This window comes from Erpetoichthys calabaricus, chromosome 13 (genome assembly GCF_900747795.2).
Source record: "Erpetoichthys calabaricus chromosome 13, fErpCal1.3, whole genome shotgun sequence".
NCBI lineage: Eukaryota > Metazoa > Chordata > Cladistia > Polypteriformes > Polypteridae > Erpetoichthys > Erpetoichthys calabaricus.
The window spans coordinates 136,750,718-136,768,817 of NC_041406.2; the positions used below are offsets into that span (position 1 = coordinate 136,750,718).

Consider the following 18,100-nt stretch of genomic DNA (forward strand, 5'->3'; position numbering starts at 1 on the left):
GATTTCAAACAACTTCCAACTTACCCAGGCCAGGCCACGCCACCCTAGCAAGTCAAACCCAAGAACAGAACACAAGATGCTGAAAAACGTCTCTTAAAACCTCAGAATTTCATTGCTGCTGTTGATATTAAAGTGGATGTCTAGAATATCTGGGCAAGACTGAAATTTGCCAATTAACACACAGGCAAAGACTTGGACTGATGAAGCAGAGATGGAGCTGTTTGGCCACGGTACCAGATGACATGCTTGGCATTAATCAAAGGCAGCATTTGACCAGAAGGACCAGATGCCAACTGTAAAGCATGACGATGGAATTGTTACGGTTTTGGGCTGTTCTGCTGAGTCAAGGCCTGGATGGATCACAATCATAGAATCCACAATGAGTTCTTCGTTTTACCAGAGGGTGCTTGAGGATAATGTGAGACCATCTGTTGGAAGATTGAAACTCAGTCGAAAGTAGACCTTGCAGCATGACCGTGACCACAAACATAACTGTAAATCCACCAAGGAATACTGGAAAATACAGAATTGAGCATTCTGGAATAGTCATGTCAAACCCAGAGTCTGAATCCCTTCAAGATGCTATGGGAGTAGTTGAAATAGGCTGTGTATGCAAGACACTCCTAAAATATCACAAAGCTGAAATAATTCTGCATGAAGGTGTGGGTAAAACCTACTTCCACTTGATGTCACAGACTTCTAGAATGTTATCAGAAATACCTTCTTGAAGTTGTTTCTGCCAATGAGGGCAATATCAGGTATTAGATCCAAGGATGTACTTACTTTTTCCACAGATAAAAATGGCATGTTTTTTTTTATTTTTCATTGAATACATTTTTGTAAACTCTGTTTTTCATTGTTTTTTTTCCAATTACATTGCCTTTATCTAAAGATACTTTTTAAATAAAGATCACTTTTATATGTCTACATACAGTATGTTGAAAAGGAAAGAGCATTTCATAGAGTATACTTTTTAACATGACCTTACCTTTAAAACATCATCTTAAGTAACTATCATTTCAGAATATCATGCGATGAACTAGCCTCAGTAGACTTTTTATACTTTTTGCTCAGAGTTCATTGCAGCTCAGTCTAGATTAATACTTCTTTTGTAGGTGAACTTTGCTGGTCAGGACAGGACTGAACAAAGGACCACAAAGTTTTTGCTAACACTGTAGCCTCTTGGATACATTTTTATATAAGTTTCTTGTAGCTCTGCTGTGTACACCAGGTAGAATTAAATTGAAATCATGAGTTTGTGTGTCTGAGTGAGATAATAAACCAAAAGTGAACTCCATAAGAATTCTGGTAATTAAGAATAATTAGCTTTTAAATGCTCTTATTAGCTGCTGGGACCAGAGTCATGCCCCAGCCCATCTAGTTTAAAGGGATGATGGAGCCCAGCCATAAAGCAACTGTATTCCTTTTAGAAATTTAAGGGTGTTTGTTTTCTAATTGGACAGAAAGTTGTCTGTTTTATTGATAACTTTAGAAGAGAGGCTATCCTATTATAAAAATGGACTGTTTCTGGAAGCTACTGTATGTTCAAAAATGAAATAGTAGTTGGTGATCTGAAAAATTACACAGTCTGAAGGCATTCAGAAGATTTGCTAATAAGAAAATAGCAATTTAAATAATTATGCAGTGATTATTAAAATTCTGAAATATTTGCAATGCTAGTTGACTGACTGACTGACTGACTGACTGACTTATCAATAAAAATGTGATTTCCTGTTTAATTAAAAAGCTAGTATTTGACAATATTGTACATCCTCCATGGATTCTCGAGTATATACATTAGGGGTGGGCGGTATGACCAAAATTCTATATCACGGTATTTTTCTAAATTATCCCGGTTTCACGGTATTCAACGGTATTTTTTTCCCCATGCATGAGTTGATGTTAACCACATTTTCCACTGCAATTACTGGCTAAGAATAACCTATTCCACTGTCAAGAGTATTGTACATTGTACAAAAAAAAAAATTTTAATGTGCACACAAGTATTAATACAGGTTTGCATTGCCCCATAAAGTGATAGTTTTCAAGGGGATGGCACTAATGGAGAAGGTATCACATTGCATGACAGATGCAGTCAAAATGTAGAACCTTTTTATTGAACAAATTTTGCAAAAACTTAAACTATAATTTTGACAACATATTTTCAACCATACAAAGAGGCATTTAGACTTAGTAAAATATCCAGAAGTGCTTGTCAAAAGTTGTATTGCACTGAATATGTCTTATAAAAGGAATAAATAGTAAATATTTTTTGTAAACCAACTACACTTTCTGTTAATGTTAACAATCTCTGTCCACTGACACGTTAAAGTGACTTTTTAAACAACTTTATCATCATTAAACTGCATTATATTTAAACTAATAAATAATAACAATAAAATAAATAATAGTATTATTACTGATAGTTGCACTATTACTTCAAGACTTTAAGCCCAGGTGCATTACACAGTATTCACCAGATTAAAATAAAATAAAACAAGTGCAACTTGGTGATGACATCTTTACCAACTGAACCATCATTTAGGCAAACTGCATTAATATGGACCTTGCTTCAAGCTAAGCTATATGCATAAATAATAAACCTGCAACTTGCATTTATAATGCTATTTGTGGTATAGCCCTACGGAATCGTATTAGGGCCACGGTGAAGAAAAAAATAATACGGACACAGGGAAGAATAAAACAAACTATATGTCGAGAATAAAGTCAACATTTCCACTTTATTCTCGCCGTTTATGTTGAGAATAAAGTCAACATTTCCACTTTATTCTCGCCGTTTATGTCGAGATTAAAGTCGACAATTCCACTTTATTCTCACCGTTTATGTTGAGATTAAAGTCGACATTTCCACTTTATTCTCGCCGTTTATGTTGAGATTAAAGTCGACATTTCCACTTTATTCTCATAGTTTACTTCATAATTAAAGTAGAATGTCGTAAACTAAACTTCTTCCTAAAATCAATGTTTAATTTACTAGATTTTGTCAAACCCCGTCATAAATTAATGCAGCACATTAAATGCTTTGTGTTGCGTTCCCCGACCCAGTTGTTAATCACTACGCTTCTTAAACTGACTTCCTATGCACTAAGAGGAGACAGCGATCACCATACAGAATCCATTCACTTCATGATATTCCTGCTTTCTGAAAATTTAGAATGCTAAGATAAATACTTGATATCATTTTCATGATGAAATGCATTAAAGCAGGTATTAAACATGCACGGTAGTGAGGCGGTAGTGCTGCTCCCTCGCAGTAAGGGGTCCCCAGGTGTGTGTTCAGTGTAGAGAACTTTATGGCAGGTGTGACGAGGCTCCAAAAAACTGGATGTATGAATGGGTATCGCACAGGTTTAACTTAAATATTGTGTAAATGTTGGGTTTGTGATCTGGTGGTTGGAGACACGAACACAGAATTCAATGCATGTTCTTCTGAGCGGGCTTTCTTTATTGCACGCGTGCTGTCTCTATCTGACGTACTAAAACCCCAGTTCCTATCCGTCCTTTTTCTTTCTCCACATAACCAACAACCACACGATAAATGTCTTTGTGAAATTAAAACTAGTTATAAACTTAGCCCACGGAGTGTTCAGAACTTTAAAAATATCTTCGTTATACATGTTTAATTATGCCATCCATTCAGAGTTGCGCCCATCCCTGAACGAGTCGCCAGTACATCGCAGGGAGAATACGAGCAAAACATACACTAGCAGGGTCAATATAGCATAACAAAACCCCACATCCTATATGGCTTTGAAAGGAAATTGAAGCACGACGAGTAAACCCACCAGAAAAACATGCAAATGCAAGGCAGGGTACATCCGAGACACCCTTGCTGTGAGGCAGCAGTGCAACCTCCACGCCGCCGTGCCCCCAGATGATTAATGCATGCTTTAATGCATTTCACCATGAAAATTATATCAAGTATTTATCTTTGCATTCTAAATGTTCAGAGAGCAGGAATATCATGAAGTGAATGTATTCTGTGCGGCAATCGCTGCCGGCGCCTCCTCTTAGTGCAAGAGGAAGTCGGTTTAAGAAGCTCGGGGAACACTTAACACAAAGCATTTAATGTGCTATATAACTTATGACAGGGTTTGAGAAAATCTAGTAAATTAAATATTCATTTTATGATGAAGTTTAGTTTACGATGTTCTACTTTAATGACAAATTTCGAGAATAAAGTCAACATGTCGACTTTAATCTTGACATAAATGGCAAGAATAAAATAGAAATATCGAGAATAAAGTCGACATGTCATCACACTATTATACAGTACCCAGGTAAATTACACTGTATTGAAAACAAATAAAACAAGTACAACTTGGCTTGCAGTATTATCCAGTAGTATAGAAACAGTATTTACACATTTGAACATAATGGTCCACATCCGACCTTTTAAAACCAAAGTATCTCCTGGAAACGGACGTGATTCCTTTTTTTCGGCAAAAGTTCTTCTGTGTCATTATGTTCAACTTTATCGTCAGCTTCAGTTTCGGAATGTTCTCTGTCCATTTTCACCACGCAATACCTACACTACCTATTTAGTGGAGTAGTAGTGAAAAAGAGCCCCTGTGCAACAAATCTGTGTTTAGCGGTGTAGCAGTGAAAAAGGTCCCCACTTGAACAGTTTCCCGCTGCGCCACGTTACGAATGTCGTTTAGGCAATTTAAACCGGTGTTGCGGTATAAGAAAAATCCATATCATTAAAAATAATAAAAAACAGTTTTCGGTATGAACCGGTATACCGCCCAGCACTAATATACATGTACTTCAAACAACGGGTTGGAGACAACAAGCCGTTGGTGGTGAAATACATGCTGTATTTCACAAGGGGGTCCCCTTCGATATTAAACCATTATGTGCAGCTGCACTCTGGATCGCAAAGCAGAAACAGGTGGGTGCCGTACCACTTAAAGACCCTAGTACAGCACAGGCTGGGAGCAATGGCATAACTTGATAAGTTTTAATGGTTGAGCTGCTCATTAAGTGGGTACCCCACAGTCAGAATATATAAATGGTGGACTCTGTGCATAGTTCACCATATTATTTTTTTTTCTTCGGTTGTTTTCTGTACAGTGCTTAAAATGTTCAGTGCATTCCATGTGCAACATAAATGCGTAATCTGCAAACATTAATGTTGTATTTAATAAGTTAAACTAAAACATGATTCAGCGTATATTGCTTTTTATGTAAACCTTCCAAAACTTTGTAACAGCAGCAAGATTACAGATCAAAGCATAACATTCAGTTCTGATTGAAGCTACTATTTCTACAGGATGTGCTAAAGGAGAAATGATATTTATACACAAAACTACAATTATTCCTACTACTATAATTACCTATTTGAATTCTTAAGAATACAGTTTCCTGTAAAGCTGTGTTTTTAATGACAAAAGCCAAGGTCAGTCACTAGGAAAAGCAATAATTAATCTATGGCAGAAATGTTTTACTCATAGTCAGTTGTATGTAACATACTGTGTATTCAAGAGTAAGGAGTTCCAGTGACCTAATTATATTACCTCAAGATTAAAAAAATAAAAAAAATAACAGCAAATATATGCAAAACAGTGCTTTGTTACATAGTACTTCTGATACATCCGATTAATGATGGCACTATAACTGAGGCCCGTTGTCTTAGGAAATTTCCTGGGTGAAACCGGGTAACACAGCTAGTTACAATCTCTTTTCTGCAACCCTTACTTTTCCCCTGTTTTGAAACTCACTCCTTTATATATATATATATATATATATATATATATATATATATATATATATATATATATATATATAAAAAAAGTTCTTCCCTTGATTGTCTACGTTTGAGATTCCCGTGTCATCTTCTTTCCCCTGAAGACTTCACTATACCTTACTAATATACTTTTCCAGGGAGAAAAACCTCACAGAACCGGTGGTTTCTCACAAAGTGGCCCTCCTACTTTCTGAAATTACTTGCATATACCCTTAGATCTACAGCATTTAAAGGGGGTCTGGCACCCCCATCCCACTCACTCTGCAATCGTTTAAGAAGCTTCAAAAACATAGTACCAGCAGTTAATTTCATCCACTTCAACCACTAGAGGTAGCAACCACAAATTTAAAATGTTCAGTTCATTGATGGGCTGCCTTAATGTGCAGCCTGTAAATGTTATTGCTGTTTGTAAAAAGTTAAAGTTAAACATGATTCATTAAAGTAAATACTGAAAATTCCCATTATTCCTGTTGATTATCCATTTTACTTTAAAAAAAAAAAAAAAGGTTCCTGTAAAATTGTGTTTTGCACTGACCAGCAACAAAAGACAAGGTTAATCACTAGGAAAATCAAGAATTGATCTCCAGTAGGAATGTTTACTTAATTGCTGTATATGTAGTGTGTTCTTAGAGTAAGTAGCTCCAGTAAACTAATAATATTAGTCCCTTTTTTAAAACAAAAAAAAATCTTACAAATATGGTGCACTTAGATACAGTAGTTACATAGTACTTCTGATACATCAGATTAACCAAAAGCACTATAACTGAGGCCCATTATCTTAGGAATTTTCTTGGGTGAAACCAAATAACACAGCTAGTTAAATATATAGCATAAAGTCAGCCATTAAATGTTGTAGCTGAGTTTACCAAAAATTACCAAAGTTCAGCAGCTGTAGTTTGCAAATGAGATTCAGCAGTATCTTGATGCATTGAAATGATTCCACAGGCAAAATATCTTCGTTTTAAAAACTTCAGTAAAAATTCAAAGAAAAACAATTCACACAAAAACAGAGAGAAAAAAAATGATATAGCAAAGAAAAGAAAGGTTCTTGTTTAAGAAAAGTTCTGTTTAAAGCTTATTTATCTTGTTTCGTTCTTTAAGTTGCTTATACAGTTGAACCATTTCTAAACGGTCAGAAAACCGTATGCATATCCCATTTGCAATCTGCAAAATGGGTCTTTCAGTCCATGCTAGCCATGAGACTAATTCCAAACACAAACAAACTGACTCGGTTAACATACTGTATTGCTGATTATAGCAGGAAAGTTCTATCTCATATTAACTTACTGGGGGTAAAAGGCTATACCATTGTCTATGTCAATTAAAGAAAATTGTTCTATTCAAATTAAGCAAACACTAATATGAGTTTAACTTCAAGCATTAACTTTCTAAGACTGGTTCTTACAAATGTTATTTCGTATTTGCTAGATTTATGACTTGAACAAAAGCATCTCTGGTAGATTAGGATATGCTGTGTTTTTAATTAAAAACAGACTCAAAACTAAACTGTAGGTCTATTTCTAAGCTGCACTTTATGGAAAACAAATCTTAGAAATGTTATAATCCAACCTACAGCTGTTCTTGAAGAACATAATACTTTAGATACATTTCGTTCTGGCTTTGGTAGGATGCACTCTACTGAGACAGCTCTTCTCAGAGTTTCCGGGTCAACCCTGAAATGGTTCTCTTCCTGTTTCTGTTGCTACTGCCACCTATGTACCATCATCTACTAATTTGTCCTATGGTCTGACTCATATTCTATTCTCAGCCCTCTTTTGTTTGGCTTGTAATTACTCTTGGTTATATATTAAGCACTTTTAAATGCATTATCATATGACTGCCATGCTGATGACATAGTTATATATCTCTTTTAAACCATCACATGTTGTCAGGTTATCATTTTCCATGACTAGCTGAATATTATAAAAAAATTAGATGGCTGAGAATTATTTGCAGCAAAATGCTGAGAAAACTGAAAAATTAATTTGTGTTGCTTTCAGTTTTATGCTAAACTTCTATCTAACCTAGGCTTTTTTTTACTCTTTTATGAATTGCATTTTTTTGTCAGAAACTTTGTCAGTTTCTTTGACTTTTGACAAATATATCAAACTTTTAACACAGTCTTGCTTTTTCCACCTCAGGAGCATTGCTAAACTCATGCAAATGGTTTCACAAACAGAGTTGGAGATCATAGTGCATACATTTGTGTCATCTTGTCTTCATTATTGTAATTCTCAGTTCATATGCTTAAATTCCTCCTCACTGTTTGGCCTCCAACTGCAAGTTTGCTGACTAGATCATCTAAAACAGTGGTCCCCAACCTTTTTGACAGCAAGGACCACTTTATTAGATGCAAGTATTTCCACCGACCGGTTTGTCCGGGGGGGGGGGGGGGGGGGGGGGGGGTGGGGGGGGGGGGGGGCAGTTTTATACACAATTTACATAACATTTCTATTATTATTAAGTTATTAAGCAGTTCGCATACGTTTGCAACCTGAGATTTTTCTTCTTTTTTTGCATATAACAAAGACATATACTTTGCATTTGCCATTCCAACAGATTGCACATCACAAACATTAACACTGTTATCGTTTTTTTTCGTGTCTGCCGTTTCTATAGGAGGGTGACAATGAGTTAAATTCCAATGGATGTTTTTCAAATGTTGACAAGCAATAAGCAAAAGGTATCACTGAAAACCACAGAAAACAAAAACAGCAAAAAAAAAAAAAACAGTACGAGGAAAGTTCGAAGAAAGAATTTTTTTTACAATGTTTCTGTTTGGGGATCGTTGTGCAAACGTGCACATCTGAGCTGCGACCACAGATCTAACTGCTCTGTGGATGATTCATTCAGGCATTTCAAGGTCACTTCGTTGTAATGAAAGCATCTGCTGAATGTATTTCGTAGTAACGCGATTTCTATAGACTCGTGTCATATGGGGAACCTGTCGGGACCGTAACAATACTTTGTTGTAATACTCTCTCACCTCGGTCTCTCTCCTCTCTCTGCGCCGCTGCAAAGCCCCGCCCGCCAAGCGTTCTGAAAAGTCTGAGTGAGTCTCCGTTGCCGGCAGTTCTCTCGTGGCCCGGCTGTCAGACGGCTGCGGCCCGGTAGTGGGTCGCGGACCGGTGGTTGGGGACCCCTGATCTAAAAGATCTCCTATCATATCCATCCTGATTTCTTTGCAGTGACTCTGCAGCTACTGCAGCCTTATATCACGTCCAAATCTTTGAGGTCATCAGCAAAAAGTATGCACAGGGGAACTAGACATCCAGATCAAAGAGGTATTGATTTAAAGACGATCCCTGGTGCAGACCTATATCTGGGATCTTGCCTGTTACCCAAACACTGCTTTTAACCCAAATCCTCACATACTTCTCTTGTCTAGAGGTGCATGACAGAGAAAGGAGTACATCTTGACATGGCACACTGTCATAAGCCTTCTCCAAATCAATAAATACCATATGAAATCCTTTCTGTTTTTCTTGCTACTTCTCTATGAGCTGTCTCAATGCCAAGACTGTATTAGTTATTCATCTTAATGATATAAAACCAATCTGTTCCCTATGATGGTCTCTTCCCTAAACTTCTCCCAAATTTTCATTGTGTGTGACATCAGTTTTATCCTTAGTTTCCACAGAGTCCTGAATACTGAACTATATCAGACTGTGGAATCCATGCCATACAGTATTATTATAAACTCACTTCTTCCTAAAACAGTGCACGTTATCTGTGTAGCAGTAGTTAAACATCTATAACTCAAGTCATGTGCAATAAAATTTTATTAATTTCACTTCTTGCCTTCAACTCTATCCTCTACTTTTATATGTTCTCTGCTACAAACCATGTCTCCTGCACACCATCTGCCTCCTCTTTATTTTTCTAAGTACAAGGTACAAGTCATTACAAGTAATCACATGAATGAAAGTAGTTTTTTTTTTTGTTAGGAAAAGCAAATACAGAATCTAATTCTTGTAGTACTTTTTTGTGCTTGATTTATATGGTTTTGATTGTGCCCACATGTTCCTTTGATTCAACTCTGTTTCTGACTTTTGCCTTTCTTTGAAAAACTGATCTCTCTCTCTCTCTACTTTACATCATTGTCTTTATGGATAAATACATACAGTTGCTTTTTAAAACATATTTTTATTGCAGTTCTTTGCTTGTAAGTTTTTTTTTTCTGCTGCTCAAATATCCTGTATGAACTCACCATTAATATATAATTCTTCTGACACCACTGCCTTGATTTTCTGTAGACTGACCCAGTTGATCATTAGTCATTCAGACAAATGTCTGACAAATATTAAGCATGTAAATTAATATTTCTGTTTAACCATTAAGGCCCTAAAGTCTTTGTCAGTGAGTATTGTACCAATTCTGGTGTATTGTGGCACTAATTATATATTTGTGGCTCACTGTTTAATATAGTTTGTGCCTTTATGTCCAAGCAGTTCAATTTGCCAGAAGGAAAGTTAAAGCAAATTAGGATGCTCCTGACTACAATTTGGAGTGCCACGACAAAAGTTCTAAACATTTGCATAAGTGAGGGATTTCAATTTTAGATTTATTTAAATTGCAAACCTTTCTGAAAACGTGTTTTCATTTTGTCATAATGGGTTATTGAGCATAGATTGATGGGCAAAAATGGAGAAATTATCCATTTAAAATTATATCTTAAAGTTATCTTAAGTTGTGCAGAAATTGAATAGGAAGAATCAACTGTCTATAAAATAAATATTTGTTTGGGGGGGGGGGGGGGGGATAGGTTAAAGGTTATTTCCACACTGAAAATAAAAAGGTAAAACACACAATATTTTGGCTGTATTGCTTTCTTCAAACGTGCCACATTGCTATTTGCTGTTATACTATACGATTCTCTGATAATAATTAAGGCCATTTCATAATAATACAGTTATCATGGTAGTAAATATAGGAAAAGAGAAATTAGTAGATCATTTTAAACTCTCGCATAAATAATCATGCAGGAGCAAATCAGACATGTTAAGTAATAAAAATAATGCAGCAGAGAAAGACACAGATAGGACATTAGTTATCAGTTTAAATTACAGAGCCCAGAAGATGCCAGTGGAAAATTAAGGTTCAAATGTTGTTATGCTTCTGGACAATACAATATTATTGTTATTTTTTGTTTTTATTACAGTAATCCCTCCTCCATCGCGGGGGCTGCGTTCCAGAGCCACCCGCGAAATAAGAAAATCCGCGAAGTAGAAACCATATGTTTATATGGTTATTTTTATATTGTCATGCTTGGGTCACAGATTTGCGCAGAAACACAGGAGGTTGTAGAGAGACAGGAACGTTATTCAAACACTGCAAACAAACATTTGTCTCTTTTTCAAAAGTTTAAACTGTGCTCCATGACAAGACAGTGATGACAGTTCTGTCTCACAATTAAAAGAATGCAAACATATCTTCCTCTTCAAAGGAGTGCGCGTCAGGAGCAGATGTCAGAGAGAGAAAGAAAAGCAAACAAATCAATAGGGCTGTTTGGCTTTTAAGTATGCGAAGCACCGCGGCACAAAGCTGTTGAAGGCGGCAGCTCACACCCCCTCCGTCAGGAGCAGAGAGAGAGAGAGACAGAGAAAAACAAAGAAGCACAAATCAATACGTGCCCTTTGAGCTTTTAAGTATGCGAAGCACCGTGCAGCATGTCGCTTCACGAAGCAGCTGCACACAGAAGGTAGCAACGTGAAGATAATCTTTCAGCATTTTTAGACGACCGTCCGTATCGTCTAGGTGTGCGAACAGCCCCCCTGCTCACACCTCCTACGTCAGGATCAGAGAAAGTCAGCGCAAGAGAGAGAGAAAAGTAATTTGGGTAGCTTCTCAGCCATCTGCCAATAGCGTCCCTTGTATGAAATCAACTGGGCAAACCAACTGAGGAAGCATATACCAGAAATTAAAAGACCCATTTTCCGCAGAAATCCGCGAACCAGCAAAAAACCCACGATATATATTTAAATATGCTTACATATAAAATCTGCGATGGAGTGAAGCCGCGAAAGGCGAAGCGCGATATAGCGAGGGATTACTGTAGTTCACAAGGGAAAATGTAGGTATTATAGAAGCTCAAAGATTTTACAAAAAAAACATTTACAATGAGGTATTTTTAAATATGTATGAAGGTGCCCCAGTAGCAATTTCTAAAGCACTTCTGTGTAATTCAGTCACTAAAAGTAATACATACTAAGTGTTAAATTTTAGTACTGTATTATTTATTTGTTTATTTTTAGACAATGACAACAATATTTTTTATCACATAACACTAATAAATGAATAGTTACATTTAATACATAATTTAAATAGAATATTATTAGAAATACCTACAGTATATTTGGCAGTGAATAAGTGAAATCTGTGAATATTGTACAATACCCAAATGCACCAAAGCTGCTCCTTAAAAATCAAACTAGCATACTACTGAAATATGCATTGTAGTGCTGTTGTTAGCATTGAACTTCTCCCCTATATGCAACATTTAAAAAAATAATAATAATAATACCATTGGGGTATTGACTTCAGTGATAATAGGCAGCATATCGGTGTAGGTTCTACTGATGATATTATGAAAGTTGAGATGAGGTAGTGTCAAATATATCTGTGCCCCGATATTATTGGCTGTGCCCTAATGGTCTAAGAATAATCTGTTATATTCACAGTATCAATTTCTTTATGGCACTAGTCTATTGTTTGACTACAGATAAAGTTAACTTTTATAACTGTAAACTTAAAGGAAGCATTTGTTTCAATATTATAGTCCAGTCCTGGTGGGAACAACTGAGTAGTGGTACGTTTTCAGTCCTGTCAGTTTCTTATTTTAATTATGGTTGTTACTATTAACTAAACTTTTCGTTAGCTAGTTGATGGCATACTTCTTTACCATCCACATAGTTCATTAATCGCTTTTGTTTCATTTGGAAATACTAAAAAAAATATTTTACTGATATTTGTTTAGTGCCAATATATCTCTTTGTTTTCATAATGTTTTTGCTTTGTTTTAAGTTTCTCCTTATTACTTTTACTTTACCAGCTTTTTTCTTTAAAATTAACAAAGTGTCTTTGTATGATTTTCACCTCATTAATATTAAAAAAAAAGAAAAAAAAAAAAGAAGTATTTTGGGGAAAAAATGTAAAGCGCATTTGTGGATTTTTTTTCCTGAAAAGTAAAATTGTAGGTGACAAGGAAAAGAATGTCTAATTAAACTGCACGTTCAATTTTCCACAGCAGTTGGAATCTTAACAAATGTTTGAAGCAAAAGCCTCCATTATGTTCCAGAACCAAGAGTGGAACCTTTTTTTTACAGGGTAGACAGCATACAATGGACTTCCCAGGCAATTTTCTAAATGTAAGGTTTTTGTTCGTTCACAATAAAAACTAGTACAATTTATTTTTATTGGAGAATATGATGTGTTTTGCATCAAAGAATATGAATTTGAAATAAGTAATGCTGCATTAATGCTTTCAAAATTGGTGAAGCTCTTGACAATGTTTTACTGTGTGTGTTATCTGCTTAGGTGAACACAGATGGGCTGGTACTCCGAGGCTGGTATAGTACTCTCACTTTAGCAGTATACGGATCTGTGGAGAAGATTCTAGTTCACGATAGGGACTCTTCTCCACCTCCGCCGCCTCCACCACCACCACCTCAACAACCTGGTTTAAAGAGAGGTACTAAACATGGTAAGCTTGTTTTTAGATGGTGTTTCTCTTATGTTTTGTTAGTACTGTAGTATTATGAAGAGTACCACTTTCTGACTTCAAGGTCAGTAAAATAATCACAGATTATATTAATCATGTGGTGTGTTATTTTTTTGAGCTTCATTATAAAAATATGCCAGTGCTCTACAACAAAAGTTTGTGTTAAATAAATATTAAATAAAGACTAAATGACAATTTTAGTTATCAAATGAGATAGAGAAGTATTGTGTCAGTGTACATCTATCTGTGAAAGGAAAAACAGGTGAACGTTATTTGCATGTTGGGTTGAAAAATATTAGGTAATGTTTTACTTGTTAAGCTTTTATCAGTTGTTAATTATATTAAGTACCTTATAATACAGTTATTGCTATTATGTTCACGTAATCTTGTTATCTATGTGAAAAATGGTAATAATGGGGTGTAAATACTATTGATGCACATTCACAATGCAAATATGTACATTAATAATACTCAAGGTAATTCTGTGCAGCTATGATGTATAGCCGTAGTGGAGAACACTTTAGAAAAACTGTACTTTTTAGGATTTTATGTGGCAGTTTCAGAATAAGTATTCAGTATTTGCAGTAAACTATTGGAAAGCTATGTTTCTTATTGTAGATTGTGATCTACAAACCGTTGCAGTCACCTAGATAATCCTTACAGAAGTTTCATATGTTTTTATTGTGATTTTGTAATCACAGTTTATTGTGATTTTGTTAGCAATGGCCAACACCGATACTTTATAGAAATTACAATGTGTAACTGCTAATTATACACACATCTTTTTCTTTACATCATTTTTTTCTGGACATGCACTGATTTGAAATTAAAATAAGTACCTGTCTGCAAAACGTTTCTCATATTTAAATCAAGTTTGGTCTTTGATATTGGGTCTAAAATACTTTACAAAGCAACAATGCTGTTTTGAGGTAAACTGATGAATAAGCCACAGATAAATAATGGATATTGGAATTTGCTACCCCAGTGTCTATGTGTCATTGTGCACTGCAATGGACTGCCTCCACATCTAAGCCTGATTCTTACTTTACCATAACTTTAAAATTAGTAGTGTACAGAACATTTCCTTAAGAAATTGTCTTTAATTGCCTAATTTTTTATAAAGGCGTAGGAGTATGTCAAACTGATATCTCTGTCAAAGATATCCCATACAATTTGGATTGGTTCAGCCACAGTAACTCTTTATAGCTGTCACTCAATTAAAGAAGTTCAGCTTTTTCTAGGGCTGAGCAATATGGAAAAAGATCTTACCATGATAATTTTTTCATATCAGTTGATATAGATATATATTTATCAAATCGATATTTCTGTCAAGCTTTAAAGTTCCCTTTTACTCCTGAGTGAGATGTGAAGATATTATAAGTTTAATTTGGTTTAAATATTTATTTTCTGTCAGAAGTTGAACATGACCAAATGTGCTATAGAACATTATACAACTGTATTTCAAATAAAATAGGTATATATAATAAAGTAAAATCTTACTTCTGACCAGTCAAAAGCTTCATGTGTTAAAAGAGAACACAAACAAATGCACAACTAAATTCTTCGGTCAATTCCAAATAAATAAAATAGGTAATGCAAAAGAAAAAGTCTCAAGTTTTACAGGAGAACACTCTACATTTGTTGGTCAACTCCAAATAAATAAATAAAATCTTAATTCTATAATTCTAAAATCTTAGATCTAAAACTAAAATTCTTTGGTCAATTCCAAAAAAGTAAATATTAATACAAAATAAAATCTAAAAAAAAAACTACCTGTATACTGTATCCTTTCCTTTGTATAGATTCAACCTGTTTTAAATGGTTGGGAAAAAACCCCACAAATAAATAGACAAAAAACATTCTGTATATACCCTCAGTACAAATTCAAGCAGCTTCCAAGTGTAAACAAAGGAGAACATAAAATTGAGATATTCACTCAATTGTGAATATCCAAATGTTCCAAAGTTGAAGTCTGCACTGCGGGACTCGTAGGACCAAAAGCAGTTGCTTGTGACATGGGACTAATTTTCAGTAGTCTGGGAAATTAAAATGAAATTTAAAATGGAACATTAATTCATTCTATATATTTATAGAATTCATGTAATTAATTTGCCTAAGCAGTTAGGATTCATTCATATACTATCTCGCATGCAGTCTTCTCAAGATTGCACAACCCAGAGACAGCCTTACATCCTCAGTAGACAGTGTTAAAAAAGTAGAGTACAAGACTGCAAAACTCACTAATGGGAAGTCTGACATGTGGCAGTCATTTTCAGTTGTTATCGATGGCAAAGTGCTGTTTTCTTGCTGCAATAAATGTGCCAACATTCAGTGGACACAAGTCAGGCACCTCAGGTTTAATGCGCCATGCGTGTTCAGTAGCGAAGGGTCAAACTAAACTGACATTCTTGCCAAACCTGTCAAAAGTAACAGCTAATGCTAAAAGCAAAGCACAGGATAAATGTGCAGATTTTGTTTGCAATGATATAGGGCTTTACAATGTAGTGTCTTGTGAGGGCTATATTCAACTTGAGCAGTACCACGGCAGCCAAAATTTGGAAAGTCTGAAGTTTAAAGAGATACTGCCCTATCTGACGACTGTGTCATAGCACATGATAGAAAAAAGTCAAAAACTAAGAAAGGTATTATACGCGACTGTATCCAGCAGGGGGCGCTAGCTCCCTTGTTGGATACGTTTTTTTGTAATTGCGGCGTGTTACATAACCCGCAACTATATAGATATAATATAAAAAGGCGATATCCCTTAGTGATACAGTGGTAAGAAATCACATAGGAGAAATAACTTAGCTTTCTTTAATGACAGCTTATGCAACATAACAGACGAAGGAAGCTATGACAAGAACCCAGTTCTAGAGTGGGGGCCCAATGTATACAGTCTGCCATTTTCATCGCTGTGTTGGAAGGATTTTCCAGATCAGATGACGTTATCTCTCATCCATCCGTCGACTTCAAAGGTGTGCTGGGCAATTTTCCATGGCTTTATACTCATTCTTCATGTGCAGGCCCCCCACTTTGGTGAATCATGCCATTTCAAATAAGGCAAAGAGGATACAGTTTCATGCTGACTTTGACACACAAAAATAGTATACAATGCCCATTTCGCAGTTGTCCCCGTTTTGTCTTCTAATGCTTGCCTAGCAGTTCTAAATTATGAGCCCCTGTGCTAAATCTGTGTCCACTGTGCATGTGAGTAGAAAGAAAAGTAGATTTATAAAATATTTTTTGTACAGAGGACAGTGACATATTAAACTTATGTTACAGTGACATTCTAGAGGTAGTTAATAATTACAGATTTGCAATCACAACTAATATTTGGACCGAAAACTTTGAGAAAACCTCTTTCATATCTGCTAGTGCAATTGCACTAAATCAAAGAGTGCAGTAAAGTTCACTGGCCAGCTGTTAGTAATCTCAGAGCTTGTGAGCACACGCTTGGTAACAGTGTGCCAGTATTAATAAGCAAAAAGTACTGTGAGAAAGTGGGGAGTGTTTGTTAAGCTACCAGTAATATACCGACTAGAAAAGCGTTATGTTTAAGCTTAAACTTATATGTGCGACTTGTACGTAGACCGCACTTATCTTCCATGTCCGGAATGAATAGCAGTTATTAGCATAGATCATACTTCATTTTAATATAGAATAGTAATTGGTTGCCTACTTACAAGACACATTGGTTACATTGCTCTTTATTATTTTTGCTGTGAAAAAGATGTGCCAACTATTATTTAAGTCCCATCTGAAAAGCTGTATTAAATACTAATGAAGCAGAATCATCACAAAATAAGTGATAAGGACAACTGGGCCAAATAGGGGGGAGACCTTCAACCACCTCCTTTACAAAATGAAGTTAAACAGGATTAATGACCATGCACGATTTTTTTCCCATAATGTTTCTGTGAGCAGGAGCTGGAAAAATGAGGCCTAGTGTATGCGAGAGCAAGCAGGCATGGGATGGTGTACTGCAGGAATGGATGGGCACAGGTTTAAAAAAAATCAGTCCTGCTCAGACCTCTACTCCAAAGTAAAAAAAAAAAAAAAGAAGAAGAAAAAGCACAAGAAATCCTCATTAGCGCAGCACTTGCTTGGGTCTGGTACTGTAAAATATTGAATTTTGTATGTTCTAAAGCAGGGGTTCCCAAACTTTTCAGCTCACGACCCCCAAAATAACCGTGCCAGTGACTCGTGACCCCCACTATCCTCGGAAGTGGTTAAAATATACAAATGTTGCGCACAACGGTGCACATGCGCCAATAGGCCTATCCAAACATGAGCATGACAACACGAAAGAACACAATGGTCTAACAACCATATAATTTTTTTTAATAGTAATTTACTCATTTGTTTAATTTCAACAAAATATCCTATCCAAACAAGAGCATGACAACAAAAAAGAACATAACACTCTAACAACCATATAACTTTTTAAAAAATTGTTATTTACTCATTCGTTTAATTTCAACAAAACACCTCACCTAATGAGATGGGTGGATTAATTAATTTCTAAAAAGTTTAAAAAAAGTATTTGATTTCTTGGAAATCATCTCGTGACCCCCACCCCCCAATGTCTCGCGACCCTTACTTTGGGAACC

At 35.7% G+C, this 18,100-nt stretch overlaps 1 protein-coding gene across 2 annotated transcripts in view; it reads left to right on the top strand.

Moving 5' to 3' along the window:
• Positions 1 to 18,100, top strand: part of virma (vir like m6A methyltransferase associated) — a 217,896-nt gene that overhangs the window by 60,738 nt on the left and 139,058 nt on the right. For both annotated transcript variants that reach the window (XM_051935489.1, XM_051935490.1), the window contains exon 5: positions 13,307 to 13,472. In XM_051935489.1, the coding sequence (XP_051791449.1) occupies positions 13,307 to 13,472 (166 nt within the window). The remainder of the gene's footprint in view (positions 1 to 13,306; positions 13,473 to 18,100) is intronic.